The sequence below is a fragment of the Herpailurus yagouaroundi genome, unplaced genomic scaffold (assembly GCF_014898765.1).
Source record: "Herpailurus yagouaroundi ecotype Mexico unplaced genomic scaffold, PumYag 181, whole genome shotgun sequence".
Taxonomy (NCBI): domain Eukaryota; kingdom Metazoa; phylum Chordata; class Mammalia; order Carnivora; family Felidae; genus Herpailurus; species Herpailurus yagouaroundi.
Genome location: NW_024412412.1, coordinates 20,436,223 through 20,455,253, shown reverse-complemented (window position 1 = coordinate 20,455,253; position 19,031 = coordinate 20,436,223). Strand labels below are relative to the sequence as shown.

Genomic DNA, 19,031 nt, shown 5'->3' with positions numbered 1-19,031 from the left:
TCTTTAAAAAGATCAACAAAACTGATAAACCTCTAGCCAGATTCATCACAAAAGAAGAGTCAAATAAACAAAATTACCAAGGAAAGAGGAGAAATAACCAACACCACAGAAATACTAACAACTATAAGAAAATATTATAAAAAAAACTACCTGCCAATAATTTGGACAACCTAGATGAGATGGATAAATTTCTAGAAACATAAAACCTACCAAAACTGAGGCAGGAGCAAATAGAAAATTTGAAAAGACCAATGACACGCAATGAAATTGAATCAGTAATCAAAAAACTCCCAACAAACAAAGTCCAGGACCAGATGGCTTCAAAAGTGAATTCTATGAAACATTTAAGGAAGAGTTAATACCTATTCTTCTCAAACCATTCCAAAACTAGAGGAATTAAAACGTCTAAATTCAGTCTGTGAGGCCAGCATTACCCCAACACCAAAACCAGATAAAGACACTCCAAAAAAAGAGAACAACAGGCCAATATCTCTGATGAATATAGATGCAAAAATCCTCAACAAAATACTGACAAGCCAAATCCAATAATACACTAAAAATTAATCACCAAGATCAAGTGGGGCTTATTGGTGGGATTCAAGGGGGATTCGATATTCACAAATCAACCTGATACATCACATCAAGAAGAGAAAGGGAAAAAAATAAGACATAGGATAAAAACCAAATCATTTCAATAGAGGCAGAAAAAGCATCTGACAAAGTACAATAGCCATTTACAATTAAAAAAAAAAAAACCCTCCGCAAAGTAGGTTTGGAGGCAACATTGTCAACATAATAAAGGGCATATATAAAAAACCCACAGCTAACATCATACTCAATGGGGAAAAACAGAGCTTTTTGCCTAAGGTGAGGAACAAGACAAGGATGTCCACCCTCACCAGTTTTATTCAACATAGTACTGGAAGTCCTAGTGAAAACAATCAGACAAGAAATAAAAGGTATGCAAACTGGTAAGGAAGAAGTAAAACTTTCACTATATGCAGATGATATGACACTATATACAGAAAACTCTAAAGACCCCATCAAAAACTACTAGAACTGATAAATGAATTCAGTAAAGTTGCAGGATACAAAAAAAAAAAAAATGTACAGAAATCAGTTGCATTTTAAGTTTATTTATTCTGAGAGAGCGCAAGCAAGGAACAGAGAGAGGGAGATAGATCACACAAACCATGAAATCATGCCCTGAGCTGAAATCAAGAGTCAGCTGCTTAATCGACTGAGCCATCCAGGCACCCTATGAAGTCTGTTTCATTTCAATACACTAATAATGAAGCAGAAGAAATAGAAATTAAGGAAAGAACCCCATCTACAATTGCACCAAAGATAATAATCTATCTAGCATTAAACCTAACCCAAGAGGGGAAAGACCTCTATCTGAAAACACTGATGAAAGAAATTGAAGAAGACACAAAGAAAGGAAAAGACATTTCCATGCTCAGAGATAAGAAAAAATATTAAAATGTCTATACTGCCCAAAGCAATCTACACATTTAATGAAATCTCTATCAAAATACTAAGAGCATTTTTTTTACAGAACTAGAACAAAAGAATTGTAATATTTGTATGGAACCACAAAAGACCCCAAATACCAAAAGCGACTGTGAAAGAAAAAAACAAAACTGGAGGTATTATAATTCCAGACTTCAAGTTATATTACAAAGCTATTAGTCACCAAAATAGTATGTTACTGGCACCAAAACAGACACACAGAGAACAGAACACAATAGACAGCTCCAAAATAAACCCACAATTATATGGTCAATAAACTTCAACAAAGAAGGAATGAATATACAATGAGAAAAGACAATCTCTTCAATAAATGGCGTTGGGAAAACTGGAAAGCCTAGACCACTTTCTTTTGCCATACACAAAAATATATTCAGAATGAATTAAAGACCTAGATGTGATACCTGAAACCATAAAAATCCCAGAAGAGAGCACAGGCAGAAATATCTCTGACATCAGCAGTTAGCAACATTCTTCTAGATATGTCTCTTAAGGCAAGGAAGATAAAAACAAAAATAAACCACTGGGTCTACATCAAAACAAAAAGCTTCTGCACAGCAAAGGAAACAATCACAAAACTAAAAGGCAACATAAGGAATGAAAGAAGACATTTGCAAATAACATACCTAATAAAGGGTTAGTATGCAAAATATATGAAGAACTTATACAACTCAACACCAAAAAAACAAATAATCCAATTCAAAAATGGGCAGAACACATGAACAGACACAAAAAAGACATCCAGATGGCCAGCAGATACATGAAAATATCACTTATCATCAGGGTAATGCAAATCAAAACCACATTAAGATATTATCTAACATCTGTCAGAATGGCTAAAATCAACAACACAAGAAGTAACAAGTGTTGGTGTGAATGCAAAGAAAAAGGAACCCTTGTACACTGCTGGTGGGAACCCAAACTGGTGCAGCCACTGTGGAAAACACAATGGAGATTCCTCAAAGAAGTTGAAAATGGAACTACCCTGCAATCCAGTAATCGCACTACTGGGTATTTACCCAAAAATACAAGAACACTAATTCAAAGAGACACACACACCTTTATGTTTATGGCAGCACTATCTACAATAATACAATAGCCAAATTAAGGAAGTATCCCAAGTGTCCATCAATCGATGAATGGATAAAGAAAATGTGATGTGTGTGTGTATATACGTTTGTGTATACACAATGGAATAGTATTCAACCATAAACAAAATGAGATCTTGCCATTTCCAACAACATGAATAGAGAGTATAATGCTAAGTGAAATAAGTCAGTAAGAGACAGACAAATACTATATGAGTTTACTCGTATGTGGAATTTAAGAAACAAAACAGAGGTGCCAAGGTGCCTGGGTGGCTCAGGTGGTTAAGCGTCCAACTCTTGATTTTGGCTCAGGTCATTATCTCAGGGTTCCTGAGATGGAGCCCCATGGCAGGCTCTGTGGGGCTCTGGAGGCTGCTAACACAGAGCCTACTGTGGGCTGTGTCTCTGTCCCTCCTCCACTTGCACTCTCTCTCTCTCTCTCTCAAAAATAAACACTAAAAAAAAAAAAAAAAAAAAGAGGAAGAAGAAGAAAGAAACAAAACAAATGAGCAAAGGGAAAACAGAGATAAACCAAAAAACAGATTCTTAACTACAGAGAATTGGTGGTTACCAGAGGGGAGGTGAGTAAGGGAATGGGTGAAGGGAATGAAGAGTAAACTTATCACAATGAGCACTGAGTAATGTACAGAATTGTTGAACCACTATATTGTACAACTGAAACTAACATTGTGTGTTAAGTATACTGGAATTAAAATTAAAAAATTTAAGTATCACAGGGTTGACTAAAAAAACCAATAGGGTAATATCCTAAGAACATTACATAAAATCGGCCCCCAAGAGCAGGTCAATGTCCACAAACTACAAACATCTACTTCTACATGAAGCTGGTTAAGATAATCCCCCAGAGAAAACCTTTTAAAAAGTAAACCACACTTTTGTTAAAGATTCACTTTTGTAAGCTGGTTACATCAAATTTACTCTGCCTTGCTAGCCTATATTCTGCCAAATTTTGAAACCTTGTGGTGTATGAAGCAGAAAGGGTCAGGATTCCAGTCATGAGCCCTAAGTCTGAATCTAGATTTTAGTTCTTACCAGCTCTGTATGTTTTAAATAATGTCTCTGAAGCCTTTAAATGTGGCTGACAACTGGCCCATTGTTACTGGAAAGAGTGAATGATGATGTATATATTACTGGGAAAATTTAATGACAGAATAATAATATACAAAACCTGAGCAAAGCGGTTCAGAGGAGCTATCAAAAAAAAAAAAATACCAATTCCTTTCAAGTAATTCACCACCTCCTTTATCTAACACACAATCACCAATACATAACCTTTGTAATGCGTAGCTACATGCAACCAGTATCAAATTAAAATCAAATTCCTTCTTCCAAACAAGAATGTTTCTGAAGTTTCAGATAGACACTGACTCAACAGCTGTGAGATTGTAGGCAACCTAAGAATTTGGTAAACTCAAGGCCTAATTTAGCCCAAGACCCCCAGAGCACACTGAAAACTAACACCCTTCCAGCACTGTCCCCTCATAGACCTAAGGAAGATTTACAACCTTTGGATCCTGTTTAAGTGACCAAGAAACATGGCAGTTTGAGTCAACATGAAGCAAGTGGTCACTCATTCGGTTCTCTACAATAAGAACAGAGCCTGTGGCCTGTCCCTTCCCCATGATACGTGCAAACATGTACAAGGCAAAACAGTGCTATTAGGAGGGAACTGCATTTAAGACATGGGTAAAGAATGAAGTTGGCTGGGTTTTTTCCAGAAATAAAAAGTGCTTCTTCCCCAAGATGTGCCAGGATCCATGTCAACCTGACGTTTCTAACACCTTACTTCAATATCACATCATGAACCTGAAAAACCGCTTTCTGCTTCCCATGTGCAGAACGAAAGCCTAAGATTTACTCAGTGCACACAGAAAAGCTTTTAATTTCACAATCAGACAACCAATTTATAGTCAAGCCAAATGCTTTTTAGAGAGACTTTCAGTTGGGTGTAGATATGTAATGAAAGCCTCCCATAAATCAAGGAGGAATAAATGTATTGTTTTTTTATGTATAGCTATAAACACCAAACTAAGAACGTTGATTAGAATTACCAGAGGTTATAGTTTGATTTGGCAAAATATCAAAATACAAATGACATAAAACAAGTTTCCTACGTTTGACTTGAAAAGAACTTAAAAATCGGAGTTTTAAAATAGACAATCGCATTAATTTAGACATCGTTAAGGTGTACCATTCTTCCCCAAAAGTCACAAAATCCAAAACACCCCTAAACTGATATAGCTGAAGAATATCTGGTCTTTCCTAACTTACTTCCTAAAAGGACCTAACAATTCCCTATGCACCCTGAAAACACTTCTGAAACAGACCTTGAACACTTCCCTACACCTTACGAGCTTCGTTCCTCTCCAACCTGAGCCCTCCACACAGAACACAGATGCCTCACATCTGCCTTCCTACCTGGCACCCCACTCCATTCCTAGCCCGGGGGGCCGGAGCCCAAGAAAGGTCGACATGGGGCCAAAAATACATGTAAGTCCCTTCTGCGAAAAACAGGACTGAGGACAAGTACACAAAGCCCAAGAAAGGCCCGACAAATGTTCTTAAAACTCAGAAAACTAGTTTCTTCATGTTACTGACAAAGATACAGGTATGTTTAAAGAAAAATCATCTTTAATCCACCTGTGAATTTTTTGTTTGAAGGAGACTATCCTGTCTCCTCCGCCCCCCTACACACACATCAAATATGTGACAGGTGCTACAGACAACAGACTGCTTTTTCACTGTACATGAATAAAAGGGGTTTATCTTAATGTACCAGGAATCATCAGGTTAGGGCTGCAAGAGACCTCAGACATCGCCTAGTCCAATCCTTTCAGATCACATTAGCTGATCAGAGGCAGAATCCCGACCCCCAACCCCCCCCCACCGGGTTCACAGGAGACGTCTCCCCTTCCCAGGGCAGCTTCCTCCACAAGACACCAGGAGTTATTTTTATGTTGAGACTGTTTACCGGCTCTCCCCAGCCATTTCTTAAATGTGGCCCAACACATTTTAAAGTTCATAAACAAATCTCTTTTTTTCCCCAAGATATGAAATATAATCAGATATTTAACTTCCAATAACTAATTACACCAAAATATAAAAGAAGCTTTCTCTTTCCCCTCATTAAAAGGAACATTGCCACTCAATACAAAATACTGTACTTGACGATTTTTTCCCCATATGCACTTTCCCTATCTTGTAGCCAATTAACACTCTGAAGTATATAACTAAGATGACAAACAATTACTGAATAACATATTAACCTGAAAGCAATCTTGCACACCTAGTTTGGCAATATTATTGACTATTTGTGAAGACCAATTTCTAATGCATACTCTGCTCCCTCCAACCCTTCTCTGAAGTAGGCAAAAATCTGACTTACCAAAAACAGAGAACCATATTCAAAGGTCTCATTCATAATTTCCTTTTTTAGCTCTTGTTTTTCCATAGGTGGCCCATTTTCTTTTTCACCCTTCTTTTCAGGGCTAATCCCATCGATGTCAGAAGTGCATGTTATTTCCAAGCATTCTGTGCTTTCCATTTTAACAGGGAGTATGCCTTTCATCTTCTGAAAGAAGGTAGCCACAGACCCAGTCTCATATGCTGAATTAGAACTTGCTTTGTCAACATCTTCCTGATTCGATTTCATGGCAGATGTTGTTCTTGGAACCTTGTGTGAAGCATTTTTAGAATGAGTTGTAACATGCACAGCCTGGCTAGTAATGAGTTTATTAAATTGCTGCTTGTGTGTCTTGTTAATTAGGATTTCTGCTTTTGTATCTGCATTCAAGTCAGACCTTGGTGTTTTGCTCAAAGCTGTCAACTGTCTTGAGGAAGACACGGATAAGGGTGATGAGGCAATGGTTAGCTGAGATCTGGGTGTGACCTTTGATGCAGCAGGGTCTTTGGGCTGCAACACTGGTCTAGACATAACTTTTGCTTTGACATTCTTGAAGTTTGGTCTTGGGTAACTTATAATTTCGGTTTTTCTAACTTTGCTGCCTATTGGAGTATTCATTTTAGTTGTCAATTTTCCTAGATTAGGTTTACACGTGTTCACAGGTGCCCCCTTCAAGCTCGGTACATTTCTAAGTTCTTGATGACTCTTCTCCACTTTACTACATTTCTCTGCCACTTCAATAGGTGAAATAGAAAAGGTTGTATTTGGGGGTTCTAGGACTGGTGTTGACATGCAAACCGTATTATTTGTGTTAATGACCGTATCATTTGCATCCCAACTCAGTTCAACTGACGAAGCCATCTTCTGTCCCAGTGGGCTAGTCAGTATCAATTCTATGGTACGATTTTGGGTTTCCAAATCCTTTTCATGAGAGGCATTGTGTGCATCTCCAGCCACCATGACTTCATGTTCTGGGTTCAGTACTTGGGCTTCACTTTTATCAAAAGCTGGCACCAGTAAAGGGCATTCATCATCTTTAAGACAATTGGACACTGTTTCTCTGAGATTTTGGCCCATTTCCTTTTGCCCATATGAGGCCTGTGAATGTGTCTCACTATTTGGTTCATCTTTCGATAAACAAAAGAACTCTTGTAATACAGCCCCATTGGGAACATCCATGCCCTCAGAAACTGGTGTTGGAGCTTGTATCTCTTTTTCTCCAACTAATCCTTGCTGTGACCCATCTGTGTAGTCACTGGTGATCTGTCCTGTGGAATACTGACACTGAATGCCAAGATCTGGAACAACAATACCAGTTTGCATCACATTAGGAAATGCTATGTACGTTGTATCTTGGGCCTCTGCTGCTGTGGTTTGAGGGTTTTCAAAGCTGTCTTGATCATAATTCAATTCTCTCACATGTATCTTATCAGAACAGGGAGATGTAGAACAGGATAAAGATGGGTTTCCACTCCTCATGCCGGTCGGCTGCAGATTTCCAGTCGTATGCAAAGACTGACTCTTCCCAATGGCATGACGTGTTACGAAGGTGCAGTCAACATCATCCACTGTCATGTCAAATGTCTGGTTTGGCTCCAAGGCAGTAAGACAATGTGGGCAGTTCAAATCATCATCGTTGGGTTTCCACACAAAAGGCAGCGATGTCTCAGCACTCTGGTCCCGTAATGATTCCAGGGAATGACAACGGTTAGACGGGTACTTTGGCTCCTCTGTATTCACAACGTGCACACAAGACTGACGTGTGGAGGCTTTGTGGGTGTCTAACACCTCCTTCCTAATCAACTCACTTGACGACTTTTGGTGATGAAGCACTTCTACACACTGAGGAGTTAAAGTATTGTTTTCATCAATGTCCACGGCAGAGCTGGTTTCATAATCAACCACCATGTCATCCGGGTTCACAGAGTTCCAACTCACACTATCGGCTGAGGAGTTTTGTGTATGTGGGGAGTTTTGGTTGTATGCACAGGTATTTCCATTTTTACCACTGAGAAGTAAGGATAGCCGTTCATCTTCTGTCTTCTTATCTGAATTATCATCATTCATCCTGAATATCAACTTTAAGCCTCTGCCATCTTCTTTCTTCTTTCAATCCTTTCAAATGAAAGGAAAGGAAAAATTGTCTATCTCCTAGGTTTTTTTAGCACAGTTGAAAGCTTCTAAGATGCTTTCAGGTTGTAATGATGTGTTGTTCCCTGGAAGAAATAAAGTGATCAGTTCAGGAAAGTATTAGAAAAATTAACAAGCCACCACTTCATTCGTTTCAACCACTTTATTCTTACCTTTGGAACCTCAACCTGCAGATAGGGGTAAAGTAGCTCAAGTTTCACATCTTTTCAAAAATGCTTTTTTATTTGAGAGACTAGGGCAGAAGACAGAGACAGTGCTAAAATTTCCCCTGTGACTGACTTCACTTCTCAGATGCCTCCTCCCTATTCCCATTGGTTCTTATTTCTCAGAAGAGGGAAGGAAGCAAAACCTAATAGCCTTTCCTTGTTGGTTAACCATTGGTCCTAATTTGCTGAGGACGGTTCCAACTCATTCCTGCTGCCCCAACATCATCAGTAATAATGCCCTTTTCAGTTTCAGAAGGCCCCTTAGTGTTTGTGTGGAGAATGATTACCAGACAGACCTGGCAAACACAGCAAATAAGCTAAAGACCAATGAGGATTTAGGGCATTGGCATTTCTCTTTTCCTTGCTTTCATTCCGTATCTCAACATATTTCAAAGGTGAAAAAACACTGTTGGCCCTTAATAAAGCGGTACACTCTTAGAAGTCCCTAAAAATGGTAAACTGTATAACACAGCAATTCTACTCTTAAGTATCTGCTAAAGAGAAATGAAAACATATGTCTACACAAACATTTGTGCAAATGTACATGATTGATAAAAGCATTAGTCATAATAGCCATGTGGAAACCTATGTCCATTAACTGGTAAATAAATTTTAAAAAGCTATATACCCATACAACAGAATAAACAATGAGCAACAGAAGAAAATGGAGTATAGATACATCTGCAACATGAATACATACAACGTTACAGCTTAAAAATATTATACTAAGTGGAAAAAGCCAGTCACTGAAGATTACTCATTATGTGTTGTCTTTACATGAAACGTCCAGAATAGGCCAATCTATAGAGACAAAGTAGATCAGTGATTCTCCAGAGCTGAGAAAGGGTAAGAGGGAAGGGAATGAGCAGAGACTGCTGACTGGGGTGGTGTTTCTTTTGAGAGTCATGAAAATGTTCTAAAGATTATGGTGATGACCACGCAATACCATAAACACACTGACAACTACTCAGTCGCACACTAAAAAAAAAAAAAAATCATTAAAAACAACCCATTAAAGCTTTCAAATCCAAGGATTTTTGTAAATAACTAAAATTTGATTATGCTTGCAAATAACTAAAACTTGATTATGCTTTTGGTCAAACTGAAGTGCTTAAAAAAGGCCCAAATGCTCAAGGGAGGACTTCAAATCAGTCACACAAGATATACTTTTCAACTGAATTGAGTTTCTAATCCCGGTTAAATGTCAATCAGATGTCATGGCTCTGTCCTAAAGATATAAATTATACATGAGGGGGGACAATGGCATTCTGTAACCTGTAAATTTGTCAATTAAGAGATCTCATTTTTCTATTTTGTAATCCTCTCTCTGTAATCACACTTCAGTGACCTAAATACAACCAGGAGAACAAGAACCATGGCACAAGTGAAAGGATCAGTATCTTCGTGAACAGTGCTCAGTTTCTGGCCATGCATCCTGAAATCAGCCATTACTGGGGGGTGGGGGAAGGGCGGGTGGAGAAGAAAGGCTGCCATGTTTCTCTCAATAGCACGCACGTGTGCACATACGAGCACTGGGCATGTGTGCGCACACGCGCATACACACACACACACTCGTTCAAAAAAAAAGATTCTGAATCCTAAAATAAGGCCTGTATGAGTTTTTACACTGATGGAAAATACAAATTACTTATTATTCTCCCACTATAGTTCTTAAGTCAATAAAGAAATCACTGAAGTGATAGTTGTTTTGACTAGCACCTTAATAAAAGCTTTGCTGAGGCACAACTTTTTTTTAATCCTGGGGTATAAAACATGTTCAAGCTACATATTTAAATCAAGAAGCATATTTATTCATTTTTTAGACTTATGTGTGTGGAGTGGAAAGTCAAAAATCAGTAAACATGTTACATCTGTCTGTTTCCATAAAGGTCAGTATTTAAGAGATTCTGGTATAAACAAATATGAGCACTGTAAACAGAAGCTTTTAACGTAAATCACAGAAGTCATTAGTCTATATAAACACAGTCATTAGATTTAATTAAGGAGTTTTACTTCCTGAGTTCCTTCTTCCAATGTACATTTAAAAAAATGATTTAAAAACAAAACCCGGATTAAAATGGAATAAAGTTAAGGCATTTCTAGTTATTTTTAAAGCAAATGAATAATAGAATACATATAATAAGATACAGACATTCTATATTTAGGTTGTTTCTAGTTTTTCTCCTTTATAAGTAACACTAAACATTTTTGTAATCATTGACTATCTGTGATTATTTCCTTTGGAAAAATTTCCTAGAAATCAAAGCATTACTGAGCTAAAGATTAGGATTTGTTTTTATGGCTTTTGATATAGTCTGCCAAATTGTTAGGTGAAAGGGGGGGTAATTCTTTATAAATGTTAGTATGTCTGTATTATATATATATATATATATAAGACTTGACTTTTACTTTTAAAGTTTATGCATTTTATTCAGCATTTTTCTCAAGTATTTTTGCAGGTCATTATAATATAAAAACATTTTTAATTGTTGTGGAATTCCACTCAAGTTTAAATGTTTTAGACTGACAAGTCAGTAGTTTACTAAGAGTAATGAAAAAGTGAAGAACCCATCAACCATCCCAACTTTCACATGACTGCTTAGTATAATTAGGTTTACCTTTTTTTTTTTTAATTCACAAAATACAAATTCCATACTTGGTAAACAAAGCTTTAAAAAAAAAGTCACAGGGGCGCCTGGGTGGCGCAGTCGGTTAAGCGTCCGACTTCAGCCAGGTCACGATCTCGCGGTCCGTGAGTTCGAGCCCCGCGTCAGGCTCTGGGCTGATGGCTCAGAGCCTGGAGCCTGTTTCCGATTCTGTGTCTCCCTCTCTCTCTGCCCCTCCCCCGTTCATGCTCTGTCTCTCTCTGTCCCAAAAATAAATAAACGTTGAAAAAAAAATTTTTTTAAAAAAATAAAAAATAAAAAATAAAAAAATAAAAAATAAAAAAAAAGTCACAGAAAAATGCACTAAGAAGAAATACTCCTGGAGAGTTTTAATAGGAAATAAATTTACAGAAGTGTTTTCTACCTTTGTAGCTAAGACTAAAAAAAATTCATGGTATAATGATTCAGATACTAAAAATTCTCAAGTTTAGATCATCAGTTCCAGGGGGAGTTGAAAGATCAACATTCACTACCAAAAATGACAGCTGTGGAGCACTGGGTGGCTCAGTCCATTATGAGTCCGATTCCTCATTTCAGCTCAGGTCATGATCGTAGCAGCATGGGATCGAGCCCCGCATAGGACTCCATGCTCAGCACAGAGCCTGCTTAAGATTGTCTCTCATTCTCTCTGCCTCCCTTCCCTGCTCGTGCTAATATGAAAGTTTTCTAAAAACTAAAAAAGGCAACAACAGCTTCAAGTCATCATGACGAATATACAGCCATGGTCAGGAAACGGGTGACCAGAACTCCCTCAGGAATTTTGTCAAACAAGTTAAAAGTCAGCCTCTTTGTCTGGTGGCCAATATTATCCCTCTCCCACTGGAAGAGCAGTACCTAAATTTCTATCACATGCTGTACTCGTGTTCTTGGACAGGATGCTGAGATTTGACCTGACCCAGGAAGTAATGTCTTTGCATTTCTATAATTGCAATGTCATTTGTGACACCTTCAAAGTTACTGTTTGGACAATACCTTTTATTAAAGCAAAATCAAAAGTTTAAAAAAAGGCAAAAATGTTGGAATCAATGATTCTCAAAGAGTTCATTTCTCAAGTTGTCTTTTAGCAGTCTGATCTACCAGAACAAAGTAGAATGAGCAAGTTTCCTTTTTAAGAGTGCCATGATGACATCTTTTTCACAGAACATTTTATATGAGAGCAAACAAATTCCCTGCTTGTTAAGATTTGAGAATATCAAAGGCTAGCTCCTCTTGAAAAGTTACCAAAATACACATCTTTCTAATCATTTGTAAGGTTAACAACTAATATGTACCAAAAGAAATGGTCAGTGAAAAGAACTAGTTGTATAAGATTTGAGGTATTTCAATAGTTTTGGAAAAAATGAGATTACCTTCTAAACTGTAGCTTAAGGATGATTGTTTTTTCTCCAAAAGCAGAAATTCCCGTATTTATTACAGTGAATAGATACACCTAAAAAGTTGTATCATATTAAGTCCTTATGTTATAAATGAATTTGCTATCCTTATGTTAATTCTAGAGGGCATTTTTTTTAAAGTTTATTTATGGAGAGAGAGAGAGATAAAGAGAGAGAAAGGGAATCCCAAGCAGGCTCCGTGCTGTCAGCATGGAGCCTGATGCAGGGCTCAATCTCACAAACCATGAAATCATGACCTGAGCTGAAATTCAGAGTCAGATACGTAACCCACTGAGCCACCCAGGAGCCCCAATACTAGAGGGCACCTGTAAGATCTAATTCAAATGTCCTCATTTTACAAGTGAGGAAACCACCTCTAGAACATAAACTACATGCCTTGGTCAAAGTGCTTTCTAGAATATTACTACCAGGTTATTGAGTAGTGGTGTGCCTTACTTGCTGACTCAACTATGAACTCAGTAGGCGCTTATACATCAGCTATCTTCTACATCTTTGTGTTACCGGTCATGTCCAACCCAGTAATTTGAACTATTAATACAGATAAATTTGCTACCTCATCTGGCAATTATAAAGTATTTCCAGAACCCACATACCTGTGAAAACTAGTTCCATTACTTTATATCCACAAAGAACTTTAATTTTACTCCTTATTTATGTCTACATATGGTGTGCCAGTTTTAAGATTTGAATACAAACAATTATAATTTACACCTTTCAAATCGCAGAATCTTGTCAGTGCTTCAAGTTTTTATGAACTCACAAATCATACCACTCAAGCTCTCTATGCTTCAAAACCCAAAATATTACCTGGTCTTCCACTTATTTTAAAACAAAAAAGAAGACATATGTCTAATATCTGAGTTATCAATCTTGTTCTAAAGTGTAAAGAAGTTGAACAAAAAATCATCAGCACGTGTTACTGACGTAGTCACGAATTTCTACCTTCTGTTGAAACCATTCAAGGTGCTAAAGGCTTTACCCCTAACCCTCACTCTATTCCTGTTTTTCACAGTTCTAGCTAAAATGCTTAAATTAGCTCCTGCAACCTACCTTTTGACAAACTCGACGTCCTCCAGCAGAGTGTAGTAAAGCACATCTTACCCCCCAGAGCCAAGAACAAGCGTACTTAATAGTTTCTCAAGAGCATCATGATTTCCCGTGAAGCCACTTCAACAGGAGGGAAGCTAGTGTTGGCCTAACGGATTTCAAAAATGAAAGCTATGGAAGCGCCACAAGAGGGCTGGACTGTACATGCGACTGGGCATTTGGGGGAAAACTGCAGACCGATTCAGTAGGTCTGGGTTTGTCTCCATCTCCTTGGTGCTGCGGAAGCTCTTAGTCCACGGACCACGCCTGGAGCAACCAACATGTCTCAGAGAGCTTTAAGAATGCCTGTCCAGTCAAGGTGATCAATACAATGAGTGGACTGGCAGAGCAAAGCTACCACATCCAACTGTAAAACTTACTCTAACTGGAGGTACACTTTCCTTACCTCTGAATGCCTGCTTTTGTACTTTCCTCTCCGAGTGAATACTCCCGTCCAGAGCAAATTGGAAGTTTTTACAGTCCTGGAGAATGTTTCTTCTAAATCCACTTGAGTTTGTTCGTTCCAGGTGGAGGGAGTTCAGTCAGTGTGTAATGTTTCTGCCCCCGTTCTTTTTTACTCCCTCAGCCCAGAAGAAATAAAGTGATTAAGGGATTCTGTAAATCTGGGAAGAAGTGATGGGTCAAGGACAAGGGTGAGTGGAGTGGCATTCGCCTCAGGCACTAAATTGAAGCCGGGATCAGTAACCCTGCGCATTGGAGCCATACTGGAGCCTGAGGCAAAGGGCAAAGTCAGGAATACCAATCTTATCTCTAAGGTATTTTTTATATTTTGCTCAGTATGGATTTTTTTTTACATCAATTCTGATTATTGATAATAAAATGTTAAATATTATTTATCTTAGGGCGCCTGGGTGGCTCAGTCGGTTGGGCGTCCGACTTCGGCTCAGATCATGATCTCATGGTCTATGGGTTCGAGCCCCATGTCAGGCTCTGTGCTGACAGCTCAGAGCCTGGAACCTGCTTCAGATTCTGTGTCTCCTCCTCTCTCTGCCCCTCCCCTACTTGTGTTCTGTCTCTGTCTCTCAAAAATAAGTCAATGTAAAAAAAATTTTTTTTTAATACAAAAATATTATTTATCTTGTTCACTGAAGGTTTCTTGGCACCCCTTACATTCTCAACTTCAGGCCAAGGCCTCACTCATCTTACCTACTCCCAGCCCTACTGCCCACCGAGCATAAACCCCGGTCTCCTCCAGCGGTAGCAAGCCCTGTCCCTACGGTGGAAAGCCGTAGGTGAGGCCTGCCCTCTTTCTGCTCTGAGGTGATGGCTAAGTCTGTCTCTCAAACGTAGCTCTGTCCATCAAACTACTTCTCGTCTATAACTCATCTATAATTATGGCTAAGATTCTCTAATTATATAACCTGCAATTGTAATTCATCTATAACCTCATCCGTAATAACGTATGTGCTATTTTTCAAAGGTTCATAAACAGGAGGAGGAAAAAGGCACAGACACTACTCCTAAAAGTTAAAGACCAAACCTGAACATGTGCTGACCACAGCTCTGGAACATAGTCCAGGAGGCCAGAGCCCTGGTGAGCCAGGCATTTCCCCTTCGGTGTGGGATCATGGGGGAGGTCCACAGAATCACTCAGAAAGCACTGCCGTGGTGCAGCAACCCAAGGAAGCATGTGGGGTTTGGGGCAGTGGCTTCTCACCATTTCAGGAGAATATATTTTAACAAACAGTTCAGCCACTCCTAACAGCACTCTTGAAATGGAGTTATTCTTTTAACGGGCCCTGTCAAAACTGTAAATATACCCTACGAAGCAACAAACCATGAGAAATCGACAAGGAGCCATGTTTGCAGGAGCAAAACACACACAGAGTAACCTGAGCTTCTGCCTTGAGCGAGGTAGACGACACTTTGGTTCAAAGCACAGGTCAGAAGTTTTTTACAAGTTGGTGGTTTGCAGCCTCCATCCTGTAATCCAGCTCACTTTTTCGTTTATGATGGTTTTTTTTTTTTAACGTTTATTTTTGAGACAGAGACAGAGCACGAATGGGGGGAGGGGCAGAGAGAGAGGGAGACACAGAATCGGAAGCAGGCTCCAGGCTCTGAGCCCTCAGCCCAGAGCCTGACGTGGGGCTTGAACTCACGGACCGTGAGACTGTGACCTGAGCCAAAGTCGGACACTTAACCAACTGAGCCACCCAGGCGCCCCTATGATGCTGGTTTTAAATAGCATAGACCAGGCAACAAACTCGAAGCTTAAGACCACACATTCTTCTGGCCTAAGTAGATTACTCCAGCTCATGGCAACTCTGTCCACAGGCAAGCGGGCATTTCCACGGAAGGAGGACTGCATAAGGCTGTAACTTGAAGAAGACAAGGTGTGGACTGCACATCTAAAACAAAGCCAGTTTAGGCCTTGGCATGAGCAAAGGCTTCTAACAGGAGCCTTTCTGGGTAGGCCACCCAGATGCACCTTGAACCATCCCTGGCAGGTGTGGGCCGACAGCAGAAGCTCCACCTGAGTCTAGCCGGACAGCAGAGAGCTGGCTGGCCGGCACCGGGGAGACATAACCGCACTGTAAGGAACAACATCTTCATAGGCCTTTTTTGACATTTAGTGGCTGACACAGTATTTATTGCTTTAAAAGGGCAAAGCGGATTTCTGTGTGCCTTCCATAAAACTAGAACGTGCCCAACTTTAAATGATTACTAACGGGTCTGATAGGCGGTGCTAGGCTCCTAAGTCAGCCCAATTCCACTCTATTTGTGGACAAGTAGGTAGTGATAGACGGGATAAGCTGGAATCCATGTGTTTTTTCCAACAACTCAAGAATCCCAACACCATGTGCACGTACACATACAATCATACCCCAAGACAACAAAGCGTTCCCAGTTAGCACTTGACTGGACGGTGAAATATTAGAGATACATCTTCCCCAGGAGTCAGGTCCCTAGACTGAAGTACATCCAGAGCAAGAGGCGTAGCTCTTATGACAAAATCCTGAAAATGGCCTGCTCCTCAATGAGTGACAGGTTTGTCACTGGGCGGGGGCCCGCCTGCTGCAGCACAATGGTCTTCAGAAACACTAGACACTACGTTCTAAGAATTTAATTCTTCCCTGCTTTACTCCTTCAGGACTAGGGGATTGGGTCATTTTCAAAATGCAGTGGTTTGGGGGAATAGTGCAGCAGGGGAGACAGTTCTGTGATCACCCGTGTGCCCCCTCACACAGTGGGGGCTGAGAACTAGCACAACTTCAGAGACCACATAAAGACAGCCTTTCCTGGAGCGCCTGGGTGGCGCAGTTGGTTAGGCGTCCGACTTCAGCCAGGTCACGATCTCGCGGTCCGGGAGTTCGAGCCCCGCGTCAGGCTCTGGGCTGATGGCTCAGAGCCTGGAGCCTGTTTCCGATTCTGTGTCTCCCTCTCTCTCTGCCCCTCCCCCGTTCATGCTCTGTCACTCTCTGTCCCAAAGATAAATAAACGTTGAAAAGAAAAAAAAAAAAAATTAAAAAAAAAAAAAAAAAAAAAAGACAGCCCCTCCTGTGAAGCAGCCTGCACTACGGCTGCCGGAAGAATTAGAACCCCACCTATGTTCCAAGAACGCCTTAGCCTGTCTGGGTGGCTCAGTAGGTTGAGGGTCCTACTCTTGATTCCGGCTCAGGTCATGATCTCATGTTTTGTGAGTTCGAGCTCCACATTGGGCTCTGAGCTCTCAGTGCAGAGCCTGCTTCAGAGACTCTGTCTCCCTCTCTTTCTGCCCCTCCCTCACGCATGTGTTCACTCAAAATTTTTTTTTTCTTTAAATAAAAAAAAAAAAAATACTCTAGCTTGACAGGACCTGGTAAGATATGCTTATTGGAATTTAATTCTAGGGTTTGTTTGTTTTTTTTTTTTCTTTCTCAAAGTCTCCAGAACGTAAGCTCTAGCAGGGCAGGATTTTTTTTTTTGGGGGGGGGAGGTTCTGTTTTATGCACCAAAATATCCCCAACGACTGGAAGAGTACCCAGAGTGAGTTTTCAATAAACATTTGTTGAAATAATGAATTATGAAAGGGCCAAGAGAATTTTATTTTGAACATATTTGGACTTGAATTTGCAAAGTTAGACAATGCTGCAATTAATTTTTCCCTGGGAATGTGACAGTAGAAGTTTATATTCAAATTTAGGCATCACTATGTTACTGGCACCTTAACTTTGTCACTGGATCTCACTACACACCTCTACTCAAGACAACATGTCTGTTTGTCATTTGCAGTTGAAAAGAGGAAAGTAAATTAAGTTTTGGCCACAGAATGGCCTTGGAATTTATATAATTAACTGCCAGAGCCTTCAAACTCTCAACTGCCCATCAGAAGTACTAGAAGAGCACCCAAAGGGACAGTGGTGTCACTGGGGACCAAATTCTTGACAATGAGCAAGTCACTGGTTAACCATGGGCTAAACTGCGAGTGTGATTTGTTAAGAGAACAAGAAGTAGGGATGTTGCAAGTGAATACTTCTTCCCCTATGCCTGAAGCTTTTTTTAATGGGGGAGCTCAGGGTCTCCTTCTTTGCTTTGATCTGACCCTTCATTTTCATCCTGCCTGGAGAAGTGCAGTAACACATCAGACTAGAAAATTTGGGAGGAATAAACAGAGCAAGCTTGGCTGAGCTCCTCCCACTGTCTTCTTGGGGATGAGTCCACCCGTGGGGAGCACAGGAGCACTCTGCAGTTCAGAGAACAACCCTGTGGTAACTCAAAGGACAAAATTCCAAGGTGTGCTGATAGGGAGCTCCTTGGTGTCTCACACTAAGCCATCACCTACCAAATATCCTTCAACAGAAATGACTTGATTGTTCAAAGGCTGGATACCTTACTGTGTCATAGTTCTCCACTGGTCCAGAATCCAGATTAGGAAGAGGGGTACTACTTATGAGGCTGGTCAGTGAATACTATACATTTTTGTTTATGCTTAATTCCTACCCACCACCATTCTACTGTTGTTTCCATGAGTCTGACTACTCTAGGTACCTCCTATGAGGAATTATGCAACGTTTTGTCCTTTTGTGGCTGTCTTATTTCACTTAACCTAAGATTCACCCATGTTGCAGCATGTGTCACTATTTCTTTCCTTTTCAAGGCTGAATATGTCATTTAAGTATATACCACATTTTGTTCATCCATTCATCCACTGACACTTGGATTACTTCCACCCTTTGGCTACTGTGAGTAATGATGCCATAAACATCGTGTATGGGTATCTCCAAGACCCTGTTCACAATTCTTTTGGGTATGTACTAGAAGTGGAACTGCTAGATCATATGGTAATTCTATGTTTAATTTCCTGAGGAATCAAGACTGTTCTCAACACCATCTGTACCACCGTATGTCCTCACCAGCAATGCAGAGTTCTAGTTTATTTGCACCTTCACCAACACTTGTTTTATTTTTTTTTAATATAAGAGCCACCTAATGTGTGTGTTTGTGTGTGTGTGTGTGTGTGTGTGTGTGTGTGTGTGTGTGTGTGT

General features: G+C 39.9%; 1 protein-coding gene across 5 annotated transcripts in view; it reads right to left on the bottom strand.

Moving 5' to 3' along the window:
• MTUS1 (microtubule associated scaffold protein 1) overlaps nt 1–19,031 on the bottom strand; it is a 173,665-nt gene that overhangs the window by 112,123 nt on the left and 42,511 nt on the right. For all 5 annotated transcript variants that reach the window (XM_040490060.1, XM_040490059.1, XM_040490061.1 and 2 more), the window contains exon 2: nt 6,025–8,258. In XM_040490060.1, coding sequence (XP_040345994.1) covers nt 6,025–8,109 — 2,085 coding nt within the window. In that variant the 5' untranslated portion in view covers nt 8,110–8,258. The remainder of the gene's footprint in view (nt 1–6,024; nt 8,259–19,031) is intronic.